The sequence below is a fragment of the Pseudorasbora parva genome, chromosome 19, assembly GCF_024679245.1.
Source record: "Pseudorasbora parva isolate DD20220531a chromosome 19, ASM2467924v1, whole genome shotgun sequence".
In the NCBI taxonomy this organism is placed as follows: domain Eukaryota; kingdom Metazoa; phylum Chordata; class Actinopteri; order Cypriniformes; family Gobionidae; genus Pseudorasbora; species Pseudorasbora parva.
In genome coordinates, this window is record NC_090190.1 from 35,181,547 (window position 1) to 35,195,061 (window position 13,515).

A 13,515-nucleotide genomic window follows, 5' to 3' on the forward strand; every position below is an offset into this window, starting at 1 on the left:
GCATCTGTGGGATGTGCTGAACAAACAAGTCCGATCCATGGAGGCCCCACCTCACAACTTACAGGACTTAAAGTTCTGCTGCTAACATTTTGGTGACAGATACCACGGCACACCTTCAGGGGTCTAGTGGAGTCCATGCCTCGAGGGGTAGGGCTGTTTTGGCAGCAAAAGGAGGTCCAACACAATATAAGGTCATAATGTTATGCCTGATCAGTGTTTATATAAAAAAAAATTATAACCTTGAAAGCATCAATTTAGAATGATGCTATCAGAAGTCAGTCATTATCACAGTTTCGATAAAATCTATGTCTGTCTGCTTGATAATGATACCTTAGTGCATATTTCAATGAATAATTTACAACAACATAATTTTCGGTGCATACATGAATATTAATTATTGTCCATCCATCCAACAACTGTACGTGTTATACAAATGTAAGATATAGTGATAGTTCAGCAGAGGCCCAGTTGTCCAACGTTATCGCCATCCATATGGTTAAGTCCTGAGATTAAACAGCAAGCAGATGGCCGGCAGCATGCTGTATGTTAAAGCAGTGCCGTGCAAGGATTAATTCCCTATTTCTTTCTGGTTTGTAGGTTTCCTGGATGTTTGAGCGCGTGGAAGGTGACAGGCACAACATTGCTGTATTCCACCCCCAATATGGAGCCAGTTTCCCTAATAAAGACTTTGAAGGCCGAGTTCAGTTCACACAGGGCTCCCTGGAGAACCCATCCATTAGGATCGACAAACTGAGGATGGCTGATGCCGGCAGGTACATCTGTGAGTACGCAACTTACCCCAGTGGAAACGAGCAGGGAACGACCACTCTTATCATGCTGGGTAAGTAACTCACTTGGGTTTATTTATAGGCCTGCTTCAGTGCTTCCTGCAAACAAGATAGACTCAAGTATAACAATTTTACTACTCTTTTTTTAAAAATGAAATTCCATGCCAAGTGATGACACAAACATATAATTGAATTAGTGTTCAACCAATTATTTAATACGACTTAAAAGAACTTTCCCACCGCTATTTTTGGCCTTTTGGTTAAAATCAGAGATGCTTGTAAAACAGCTCTCGTCTCACACTCTCAAGTCTTGACATGAGCAGGGAGCGTGAAATTAGCCTGCTGGGACAGTCTTTAGGGACTTTAATGGCCAAATAATTAGCGCATTAAAATAAAAGGAATATTTACAATTTTATATTGCCAACAAAACTCTACCAAGTATGTTTTTAAATGTTCGTTAAATATCCGCCTAAACAACATATCTCGAGGCTGATGCTCCGACTGCAGAAACTACTCTGGGCGTAGTTAGGAAAGCACAGACACAGAGTCGTTCTAAACTACATTAACTTTACCCACAGTAGCATTTCTGCTGTCTGCTTTAACACTAATGTCACCCATTAGCCTGATTCATCATTTGAATGACTAAGCTAATGCTATCATCAGAGACAGAGTGATGCCATGAATCAGTGCTTCCCGTTTATCCATGTTGGACGTGTTCAAGCGTCTCGCTCGGTTTGTCTTTCACTGTTTAGCCCTGGCTAAAGCAAGTAGAACATTAACATGTTGTCAACCACTTGCTTTTAAATGTGTTCGGCTAATTTAAAAAAGAAAAGGAAAAAAAAGTATTCACATACAGCTACAGATTCTGCACATTTACATATACTTACTGAATAAATGTATTAATTTCTTAAATAAAATAAAAAATTAATCACCCCAAACTTTTGAACTGTAGTGTATATTATAACAAAAGATTAAAATAAATAAATAAATGCTGTTCTTTTAACACATTCTATTCATCAAAGAATCCTGAAAAAAGTATCATAGGTTATACAAAAATATAATGTATAAATATTTTATATATAAATGTAACACATTTTTCTTAAATATGCATGCATGTGTGTGTGTGTGTGTGTGTGTGTGTGTGTGTGTGCGTGTGTGTGTGTGTGTGTGTGTTTGTGTGTATTTATATGTACATAATAATTATTCACAGTACACACACATATTATGTAAACAAACTTTTATTTTGGCATGCGATTAATCACGATTCATCTATTTGACAGCACTAAAAACTGTGTATATATAGTCTTGTACGCATCAATAAAAGATCAGCATTTTAAATTTGAAACATTTTAAGATTCATTTCACAGAGTGAATATTTAATTTAATTTGAGCTATTCTGTCCAAATTGCTTTCATTAAATGTATAATTATATTAATTTTAGTGAATTAAGACAAAATTGTGTAAAAGATTTTCCAGTATTGCAGTATATATTTCTACATTATTAAGCCAACATTAATATCTACATTAATAAATGCCTACATTAGTATCTAATATAATTAAATATTAGATCATCTCAAAATTGTCTTGTTGCTAATATTATATACATACCTTACAATTTATAATAAAAAACAATATTTGCATGCATATACTTTTTAATTGAAACATGCAAAATGCCACATAGTGTGATTATTTAATTTCAGCAATTTACTTTATTAAATCGATAAATTATCTTTTATAATAATTCAGTGAATTTCAGAAAGTGTCTACTTTGCTTTCATGAAATGATAAATGAATGAACAAACAACGACTATAATAATAATAATAATAATAATAATAATAATAATAATAATAATAATAATCAAACAATCCGTTTTACATGTGGTTTCCACCATTTATCTTTAATGTTTGAGCTCATCCTTGGCCATCAGCACTGAAAAACCCCTATCAGACATTATTACTCATTTCTCTGATATGCATGATTCCACTCAGTTCTGTGATTTTAAAAGATTTCATGTAATGACCTATATAATTGACCGTCCTAGATTGTCCCAGGCTTCCAGTTTCCTACATAACTGAGCACGGAGTGATACAAGAGACATGAAACTAGCACTCTTTCTTCTTATGTAATCGATATTACATTTTTCTATTTTATTTGGTGAGCAGCTGTTTTAATAAGCGTGGCCCTGTTTGAATGTTTAAAACACCCTGTCGACATTCATTTTCAAAATGATCATCTGACCATATGTTATCCCATTAATACGAGTCAATGACACGTCTGAGTGCTGTGTTGCTTTGCTGCATGTTTTTTAGCTCAAGAGCCACTCGATTAATAAAAAAGGCTGTTGAAATCCAAAGTCATGTTGTAACCTCTTTTAAATCTTTTTTTTTTTTCCTCAATCAGCTAAACCCAAAAACTCAGCTACCGCCATCCCAGTGCAAGCCGGCTCTTCTGAGGTTGTCGTGGCACGTTGTGAGGCAGCCCAAGGAAAACCAGAGGCAACAATCTCTTGGATTACAACTATTGCCGGCCGCTATAACCACACATCAGTGCCCGAGTTGGACGGCACAGTGACTGTGAAGAGCGAGTATCGGATGGTTCCGACACCTGCTGAAAACGGAAAAGACATCACCTGCTTGGTCAATCAGAGGACGCAGAATGAGCCGAAAGCCTTCCCATTGAAGCTGGTGGTGGAGTGTAAGATTCATACACAAACTCACACAGAGCAAGAAATAGTTCAACCGAAATGAAAAATATGTCATTATTTGCTCACTGTATCCATATGACTTTTCTTTCTTCTGTTGAACACCAAAAAAAGACTTTTTTCAAATTACATGAAAATAAATGGGGCTGTCAAAATCACTATTAAATGATTCCATAAGATGGCAATGAACAATACTAAACATTTCTAAAAATCTGATTGTTTTCATATCAAAGCTTCCATTTTTTATTAGATTATCAATAAATAAAAACTTCTGTTTTGGTTTGTTCCTCACGCAAAGCTATTTTATAACTTTAGAAGACTTTCATGAAAGTTACAGTGCTTTTGTGTCCTTTTTTAAAGCTTGAAAGCTTTAGTTCCCATTCACTGTAACTGAAAAGAAAAGCCAACCAGCTGATTATTCAAAAGTTCTCTTTTTGTGTCTCACGGAAGAAAGAACATCATGTGGTTTCGGATCGACGTGAAAGTTGTTAAACGAGGACAGAATTTCGCTTTCCGGCCGAGCTAATCCTTTAAAGAAGTGTGTTCTCTGTGACACACACATGAACTCATAATCCGTCCCATATCATTTGCTTATAACACCTTTTCTCCCTCACCCAGTCTTCTTTTCATCAAAAAATGCATTTAAGCATCTTCGCCTCTGCCTCACATGTCTTGCCTCAACACATTGTTCGCATTTTTTTCATCAAAGCTATTTACAGAGTGTTTGAGGTGTCTGTGTTTGCATAGCTGAGCTGGAATGTTTAAGGATGTCAGAGATTTGCAACTTCACAATTTCTTTTTATAAACGCCCCTGTTGGAACATCCTCACCTCTTGCACTTTAATTCTGCATTTCTCCAGCGTGTCAAAGTCCTTTGAGAGTCTATAGGGCAGTGCACCTTCAGCACACGCCTGAACGGCAGATAACCAGCCTTTGAACTGCTTTTTCAATAGAGGATTTACAGATGAATGTCTTTCTCTCTCTATCTCACATTCTAGACCCACCCACTGTGACAATAGAAGGATATGACAATAACTGGTATATGGGTCGAACTGATGCTGTTTTGATCTGCCAGGCTGACGCCAACCCAGAACCCACTGATGTTACCTGGACAGCGTGAGTTCCTTCATAATAAACTTTAAAGGGATAGTTTACCCAAAAGATGAAAATGTGATGTTTATTTGCTTACCCCCAGGGCATCCAAGATGTAGGTGTGTTTGTTTCTTCAGTAGAACACAAATGAAGATTTTTTAACTCCAACAGTGTCAGTCATAAAATGCATGTCAATGGGGTGTAATTCTATGAGAGTAAAAAAAAAACATGCACAAACAACTTCAAATTAAACCCTGTGGCTCGTGATGACACATTGATGGCTTAAGACATGAAAAGGTTGGTTTGTGTAAGGACGGAACAGTATTTATATAATTTTTTACCTCAAATACAGCACTATGTACAACAGCTGCATGTACACTAATGGCGTCAAATGTACACTATGTGGCGTATATGTATGTGTGCGTGTGTGTGTATATGTATATACGCTATGTATATTTTAAAAATGCGTTAACGCAAATTCATTTTAATGGCACTAATTTTATTAACGCACGATTAACGCAGCGCACATTTTGTGTTTAATCCATGACCTAGCCCGTAGTTGGAGAAATTGAGATCAGCCATAGTAAAGGATGCAGCAGCAAACATTAATAGGGAAACAAAAGGGTTAACAATAACATTACTATTCTGAAACAAGTGCAGTTATAGCCTACATAAGCTAACATATTTTCTGCTTAACTTTTATTAGACTCCAGGTCGAAAGAAAAGTGCGTTTTTACATTGAGCACATTCTCTGTAGTCCGAGTGCGATGCACTGAAGCTCACTCTCGCTCATGTCTGAGGTAAATCATTAACACCATCACCGCTTACAGTACATGAACTAAATACATTACAGTCGGCTAAAACGAATACGCAGGTTACTTTTCTGAACAAGAGTGCTCCCGGGTCAGTGTTTCTCACACTGTTTGCTTGAATCGCGGCACAGTTCGGCGTATACACACGCCCACACAAAATACTGTCAGTTCAATAGGGGACGCGCATCTCTTAAAGGGGCCGCACTATATTCCTACTCGTTACAACCTCCTCCAGGTATAATGTGTGGTACTGGTGCGCTCCCAGCTCCGCATGACAGCTTTCACATTACCAATTTTTCATGCGAACTGTGCCACGTTCTGAACTAAACTGCCAGTGTAAAACTCCTTTTATTTCTATTCTTAAAATGAGAGAAATCACTGCTTATTCTGAATTGTTAAGCTTAGGCTTAAGAAACATGAACAAGTTCTTTGAAAAACATCAATGTTCTTTGATACATGTCTAGTCTTCATGCTCTGTTGAGTGTGGTTTCACTAATAATAAACGTGCACTGTACATTTAGCATTACAAAATATGCATAAAGCATGCATATTTGTCCATACCCATGTTGATTAGAGTATTAAAAACTTGAAACATATTAATTTAAGATATATATACAACTGAAAAACAATGCGTAAATAAGTTGCGATTAATCTCAAGTTAACTCACTACAATCATGCGATTCAATATTTTAATTGATATTGATTGACAGCCCATATATATATATATATATATATATATATATATATATATATATATATATATATATATATATATATATATATAAAATAATTGATTAGGCATTCTGTTAAGTATCTCCTTCCACAGAAGAAAAAAGCATTCAGCTTAGAACAACACCAGGGCGACTGAATTATTACAGAATTTACTCTGAACAGAAAGAAACAACTTTTGATTTAATTTGTTTTTATTAGCATTAGTATTTATTTAGTCTGAAGAGAATCCATATTTCATATTTATGTTTATGTGCTGTTGCTCCATCTCCAACATGACTGAAACGGAGTCAAATATGGCAGATTCGCTGCTAACAACAGCCACAGGCTAATTGGCTCTGAATTGAGGAAGCATCTCTGCCTGCGGTATAAAACAACAACAGCCTATTAACGCTTCACTGCTTCAATTTCATTTTCTCACCAAAACAAAAGAGAACATGAATCGATACAGATCGAGAAACAGCATTTATTAGCAAGACTTATTGGTTGACACTTTGATGTCACCGTTTGATTGCAAAGTTTCAAGTTAGTTGACAAATTTGCAACCCATACAGATTTATTTGGCACATTTCCGAACGGAGTAGGCCTAATTATAATAGTGTGCATTAAAGTGTCACTTTAAGCACACAAAAGCAAAAAAAACATGCAATCAATGTTTTGCAATCAGTTAATGTCTCAAAATATGTTTAACAAGATGTGAAAAAAACGACATGCTATCAAAGACTAGCTAGAAATGCAGTTTTCTGATGTTTCCGCAGTGCGTCGGGTCAGCTGCCGCCTTCGGTACGGGTGGATCAGAACCGGCTGCTGGTGAGGAAGGTGGACGAGACGGTGAACACCACTTTCGTGTGCGAGGTGAAGAACAGTCTGGGTTCTGGCAAGAAAGAGCTTTCCGCTACGGTCATCGGTGAGTGCAATGCAGGAATGACACATGCACTCACAGGTCTGTGCTCAAGTACAGTATCCTAACCAGGCGCAGTGAGCTAAAGCATTTCATGCCTGGATAGGGCACGGTGTTGCACGCCACCTCCCTCGCATGTAGAAGGACACAAAATGTGGGAAAAGGGTTTCTCCTTACTACATACAGATACATTTTGGTATTCATGTACACTTCTCTCATGTGGGTGTGCTTCAAAAGCCAGACATACGGTGGTTGGGATTCTTACTTGGTGGTTGGGTTTCTAGTTGGTCTGCCTAACCTAATTTTGTGGGATTTTCTCCAGAAGTCTTTGTACTATGTGAAGTCACTTGGTGTGAGCCAGTTTGCCGGGTTGCTTTTTATTTCTTCCTTTCACTTGTTTTCTTTCCCTCTTCACCATACCTAACAACAAAGTACTGTTGTATCTTTGTTTAACCTCTCTTAATAGAAAAAAAAATTCTATTGTTCTTTTCCTCCTTATTCCTGTGCATGCTTTTCTTTCTTTTCCTACAGCTTTGTCGCACACTCGCACACATTTTGTGTACGCATTTATGCACAGCGCTGTCTTGATGTTCCATTTCTTAAAACGTTAGCCGTTGACGATCAGCTATGGAGTGGCTGCTTCACTAAATGGACGCGTGTAGGCCCGCGAGCCACTGTGCTTTTGGCACTTTCTCATGCCAAGGCAAGCGCAAGAGCCGCATTTAGAATCCGTGGGAATCCTTTTGGAAATTTCAATTGTCTTGTGGGAGAACAAAGGCTCTTTGTAGGCGCACTGTTGCGAGAAAGTGTGGGATGTTGTTCTAATGTTTTTTTCCCTTTTCACAACAGTATTATAGGGGAGAGTTTTATCTCAGTCATGAGGACGCCTGGTCCTCGCTGAAGTATTCACGTACCTTGACTTGATATGTTCACCGTTGCTCTATATAACAGTGGACTGTCACAGAGGCCAAGCCACTGCATTGTGAATTATCCGGTTGTTTGTGTGATGTTTCGCACAGCCGAAAGGCCAGCGATTTCCGATGAGTTGTTTGAGTGGGAATGAATGAGTACTATCATAATGACAGATTGTTAGTGTGCCTGTGGCAGAGAAGTACTCCACTGTATGCGTGATTTTTGATACTTTCCTGTAATACACTGCTCAAAAACGAGTAGTTTAAACCAGTGTTTCCCAATCTTTTTTCAGTCATGGCACCCTTTGAAAATGTTCTAAATTTTGTGGCACCCCCTCGCATACGTTAAGCTAGGGGTTTAATGGTACAGATTGCTCATGGTTTGGTTTATATCGCGGTTTTAGGTTTACTGTTTTGGTACGGTTTGGTATTTGCTATGTTCAGGGAAAAAAGGACTACTGTCAAATAAAAATAAAGAAAATAACAAATAACGAACAAAACTTAAATACAAGCAGCAGCACAAATAAATACTGTCATGCAAAGATACTGATAAAATAACTCATGCTTTTCAGGATTTTTAGATAGGTCTGACATTAGTTTTTAGGTATAGAAATGGAATAAAGTAATCAAATGTAAAGTAACAAAATTTTAAAACTGTTTAAATTAAAGATTAATCCTTATTAAACTTACAAAAGCTATTCAATCGAGAGCAGTGAGTGATGTCCTTATCTTTTGTTTGACATTTAACAGACAGCAGTAAAGGCTACTGTCCCTTTAAGACCTAATGCAGGGCTATGCATCGTCTTTCTCGACTGTATAAAGTTCACTTCAGGCATATTCAGACTATGTCTGCTTGGACACTCATCACACTCATACTTTTTGTGTGAGTTTTTCTATTCAAGCCCAAGACTTTAAAGAGAACTCAATATTTGCTCGCTGTGAGACGTGTGGGCGCTTTCAGATGAGTGCACAGAGACAGATCTTTTCACAGCACGCAAGTTCTCATTTGTGTCTTCTGGCTCTACACGCGTGTGATGGCGGCGAAACGACTGTTCATCATCAAACATACGGCAGCACTCACATGCATTAAACAAAGTTTACTAATAGAGACCGTTTTGGCCACTTTTATTATCGTTGTTGTAATGTATCACTGAGGAGCCAGCAGGTATATCCATCGACAGAAACATACATAAAGCATTATTTTCAAGTTACAGTCCATATTATAGGTGCATCATCAGATGTGAGATGAACCGCGGAACACGTGCATGCCGGCACCTTTTACACGGCACCCCTGCTCTCGTCAGACGGCGCCCCAGTTGAGAAACACTGGTTTAAACCGTCCTAAAGAGTTTGCTAGTTTTAACTGGTTTTAGATGGTCTAGCTGGTCTCCCAGCCTGGCAACCAGGTGTTTAACTGGTCAGTCTAAAATGATCTCCCACCCTGACCGTATCCTAAACCCATATCAAATCATCAAAGACTATTTAATCTGAGAGAACTTGGATCACGTGTCTGGACCAAAGCATTTTTGTGATTGGTCGGCTGGGTGAAAAGTGACAGAAGATGAAATTCTTCCACTTCAAACAACGCAGAGCGTTCAGCCTCGTTACGCTCATGCCGTTTTAAAAAATCGATTGGAAAAATATGCTAGCTGCATGAAGGAACGCTTTTCAGCTGGTCAGGGTAGGAGATCAGCTAGACCAACCAGATAAATATAGGTTTTTTCGGCTGGGAGACTTGCTAAACTTGTTTAAACTTGCCTAGAAGCTGGTGTTTAGTTGGTCAGTTTAGCTAATTTCCAACCCTGACCAGCTGAAAATGGTCCCAGACTGCTCTGTTTGACTGGTCTAATAGTTTGCACAAACTGGCAAACCTTCAGCATGGTTTAAGCTGTTTTGGGGTACGACAGCAATCATACACACCCTACTCAAAAAAAAAAAAAAAAAAAAAAAAAATTAACCAGCTCAAAGTAGATTTCTGGTCTTACCTGGTTCAGCCTAATGTCTCCCAATTTGGCCAGGCTGGTTAAGTTTGTCAGCTTTTATAGTTGTAAAGGGTTTCGGACACTTTTCAATTGGGCAGGGTGGGATAATAACTAGACCGACTTGACCAGGCTTTGAGACTATATCCTTGGCCAGTGGAGAGCAGTTTAAAGGGATACTTCACAGCTTTTTCATATTAAACTATGTTATTCCCTTAACTAAATCGAGTTGATACACACCTCTCTCGTCTCAGTGCGTGCACTTAATCGCTTTGACGCGCAGTGACGATCTGATAGCATTTAGCTTAGCCCACTAAGCCCAGTTCATTCACTATGGTACCAAACAGAGATCAAGTTAGAAGCGAACCAAACACCTCCACGGTTTCCTTATTTAAATAAAGTTACATGAATAGTGAGTACTTCGGCTTGGCGCAGTAAAAAGTCCCGGCTGAAAAATCCTCCCTCACATCCTCCTCATGCAGGACTTTTTGCTGCGCCGAGTCGAAGTTCTCTCAGAAGTGCTATTCCGCCATACATTATAGTTCTCCTTTTTAATCCGCTTAGAAAAGCTAATCGTTTTAGTTAAGGGAATAACATAGTTTAATATGAAAAAGCATCCCTTTAAACAAGCTAAAACCAGCACTAAAACTCACTTAGGGTGGTTTAAAATAGTTTTTTTTTCCAACGGGGAACACATAGTGGATAATTCACTTTGAATTGTTCACAATCCAGCCACAATTTTCATTTTTGCCAGCCACAGTTTGTGCTGGTATTGTACTGCGCCATGTGTATTTCAATTAAGTCATTAAGTCAGGTGTAAACAGGGCCTAATACGAATGCAGACACGAATGCCACACCATGACAAAGCTCAGCGGATTGCAGTCGAGACTTGTGCTGATGCAAAAGGAATTTTAAACCCCTCAACTCCTAAAACTGTACACGCGAATGAGGCTAGATTGCAATGGTTCCCAGTGGGCCCAACTGCCTAGCTGGAGAGAATTGTGTTTGTGTGTGCCTGTGTGTGTACTGTATGTTTTTTGCATAAAAAGTGAGAAAAGAACGGAAGGAGGTCTGTTTTTAAGAAGAACATCCCCGAGACATAATTGTCCTGAAGTTGAATTCACTCGCCTTTTCTTTTCCCGTTTTCCTCCAGCCCTAGAAAGGGGGGAGACCTTAGCTTGTGCCAGCTAACAGACTAATCATGCAGCTTGCCAAGAAGGAGTGTTTCCTCATTTCTTTCCCCTCCTTAGCCATTTTCAGACAGCTAATGCAGAAAACTGAAGGCTTTCATTGTAGGCTCTTTTGGGGGAATTGAGAGGCCGTTTAGCTGCTTAAATTCTTGGCTGAATCTTGGTACCATTTATTGGGGTTGGTTGTGGCTGCACTTAAAAAAACAACAATTGAGTTTTTGCAGACAGACACAGGCGCACATTTGCATGCATGCATGCTAGTGCATGTACAGCTTGAAACCGCACTCAAGGCACGTCCCTGCCGAAAAGACCATTTCGTTTTAAATGCACGAATTCATTGGTCAGTAAGTTATCATTTGTCAACTACGTTTACCAGAAAGACCATGCTCTTTGACCCATCTTGCAAGCTGCAAAATAATTATCATATTTTGATCATTTTGTTTTGCTTTGCTGCAGTGCAAGGTTAACAGATTGAAGGCAACCCCATAAACCAACTTTTTGACTGACCAAAAGATTTACAAGAGCGACAATCCTGCTATGGCTAGAGCCTGTTTGTCAACTCCTTTACATCTAGACATTACATTGGATAATTAATATTCATGAGTCAAGATATAAAATATGAATTAATCTTGACCTTCCTGCTTTTCCGATTATTTCTTCCCCGTCTGGTTAAATAGCGTGGCTATGCTGGTCCATTGTGAAGAGCTGCACCAAACATGAACTAAAAAAGAACCTTTTCAACTCTAAGCATGTCTTTTCAACAAGGACATTGAGAGAAAGAGTGAAATGATTTTCTGGATCGAAACATTAGCTCATGCAGTGCTGATTGCGGACTGCTTCACTCCACTGCATTCACTGACGATCTTAGCCATCAGATCCGGTTCTGTAATTACTAGATATTAAAAATAATGCACAATTGTGCAGGTCTTCAATGGTTTAATCTTAAAGATAAACTGTGTAATTGAAGAGTTCAGATGCAAAAGCCTTTAAAAGCCACTTCGGTCAAAAACGAGATAATGATACTGAGTGAATGCTCTCCGCATGTGGTATAAGTTCATGAAATACTTTCACTTCAAACCCACTAACGCCCAGTCTCAGCTCATTCAGAAGTACCGGTACTTAAGCAGAAACCTATACATGGGAGCCTGATAAAAATGCTTATTTTAAAGAACATTTTTTTAAAGGTACCCTAGAATGAAAAATGCAATTAACGTTGCCATAGTGAAATAATAAGAGTTCAGTACAACTCAACTTCCAAAGTTGAGTCTCAAACACCATTGCCTCCAACTTCTTATGTAAATCTCGTGAATGAAAAACATCACGGAAAAATAAGTGCTTCTCAACATAAGGCCAGCCATGATGCAAGCATTGGGGATAATTTATATGTACGCCCCCAACATTTGCAACTGTCCAAACAGGTTTATTGTCAGGCGGAACTAACGGAGCCGAATCATCGTGACTGCTGGTAAACAAGACACTGGAGGATAGCAAAAACGGCAGCTCTCATTGACACGTGTCATGTTCAGGCTGTGCAGGAGACGTGAGGACTTTTCATATGTCAACAGTCATGGTTGATGTTTATAATCGGATACCACAACAATTTAATTCAAAATTGTTCGTTTGTTCGGCCCATTTCAAGCAAGCTTCGCTCAGCGTCTTAAACTGCAGAAAGGGGCAATTCCTGCAAGCAGTTAGTAGTGAAATATCCACTTATTGACTAGCTGTTTAGACAATTTCTGATTAAATTGAAAGTTTCTTAGAGAGACAGCATTGTCTAGATGACGCAAGATGCTAGTACAGGAACAATAGGATACTCCAAGTACCATACAAAACTAAATAGTGTCTAATGACAAAGGGTATGTTAGTTATGTTATACCGTAGATATGTTGCTTAGAGATCGAACTTAAAACAACAGTCATTTGACAAGGCTATTCATTTTGTAAAAATATAAGTTATATATTTATATTTTTGAGAACTGAAGTATGGTGTTTCCTATGATGTTTTTGCATGTATTTCAGAGTACATCACATCACTGCGTAACGTTAGCCTACATTGTGACTAACGTTATATAAACATGCAATATCTTTGACGAAAAAAGACATGTCTAAAATGTAGACTGAATGACACTTTAAGCAGAACATGTCAAATGGAGATTGATAAAATGCAGCTTACTTGTTTATTGGTGTTTCAGGATCATCCGCACGCACGAGAGAGCTCGCGTACATATGGTTGCCAGATTGGATATGTTTAGGTAAAACATTGGATAGTATACGTGTTCTTTTCACAGAAGAGCTCTGTTTGGGGGATTTAAATAAGGCTGCATTTTAGCAATCTCCATCAGAAATGTTCTGTTTAAAGTGTCATTCAGTCGGTCTGTGTTCTGTCAGGACATTCAAGATTCACAAACCACTT

The 13,515-nt window shown here is 38.4% G+C and overlaps 1 protein-coding gene across 3 annotated transcripts in view; it reads left to right on the plus strand.

The window, feature by feature from the left end:
* Window positions 1-13,515, plus strand: part of pvrl2l (PVR cell adhesion molecule related 2 like) — a 197,728-nt gene that overhangs the window by 82,240 nt on the left and 101,973 nt on the right. For all 3 annotated transcript variants that reach the window (XM_067426582.1, XM_067426583.1, XM_067426585.1), the window contains exons 3-6: window positions 598-841; window positions 3,190-3,483; window positions 4,488-4,605; window positions 6,881-7,029. In XM_067426582.1, the coding sequence (XP_067282683.1) occupies window positions 598-841; window positions 3,190-3,483; window positions 4,488-4,605; window positions 6,881-7,029 (805 nt within the window). The remainder of the gene's footprint in view (window positions 1-597; window positions 842-3,189; window positions 3,484-4,487; window positions 4,606-6,880; window positions 7,030-13,515) is intronic.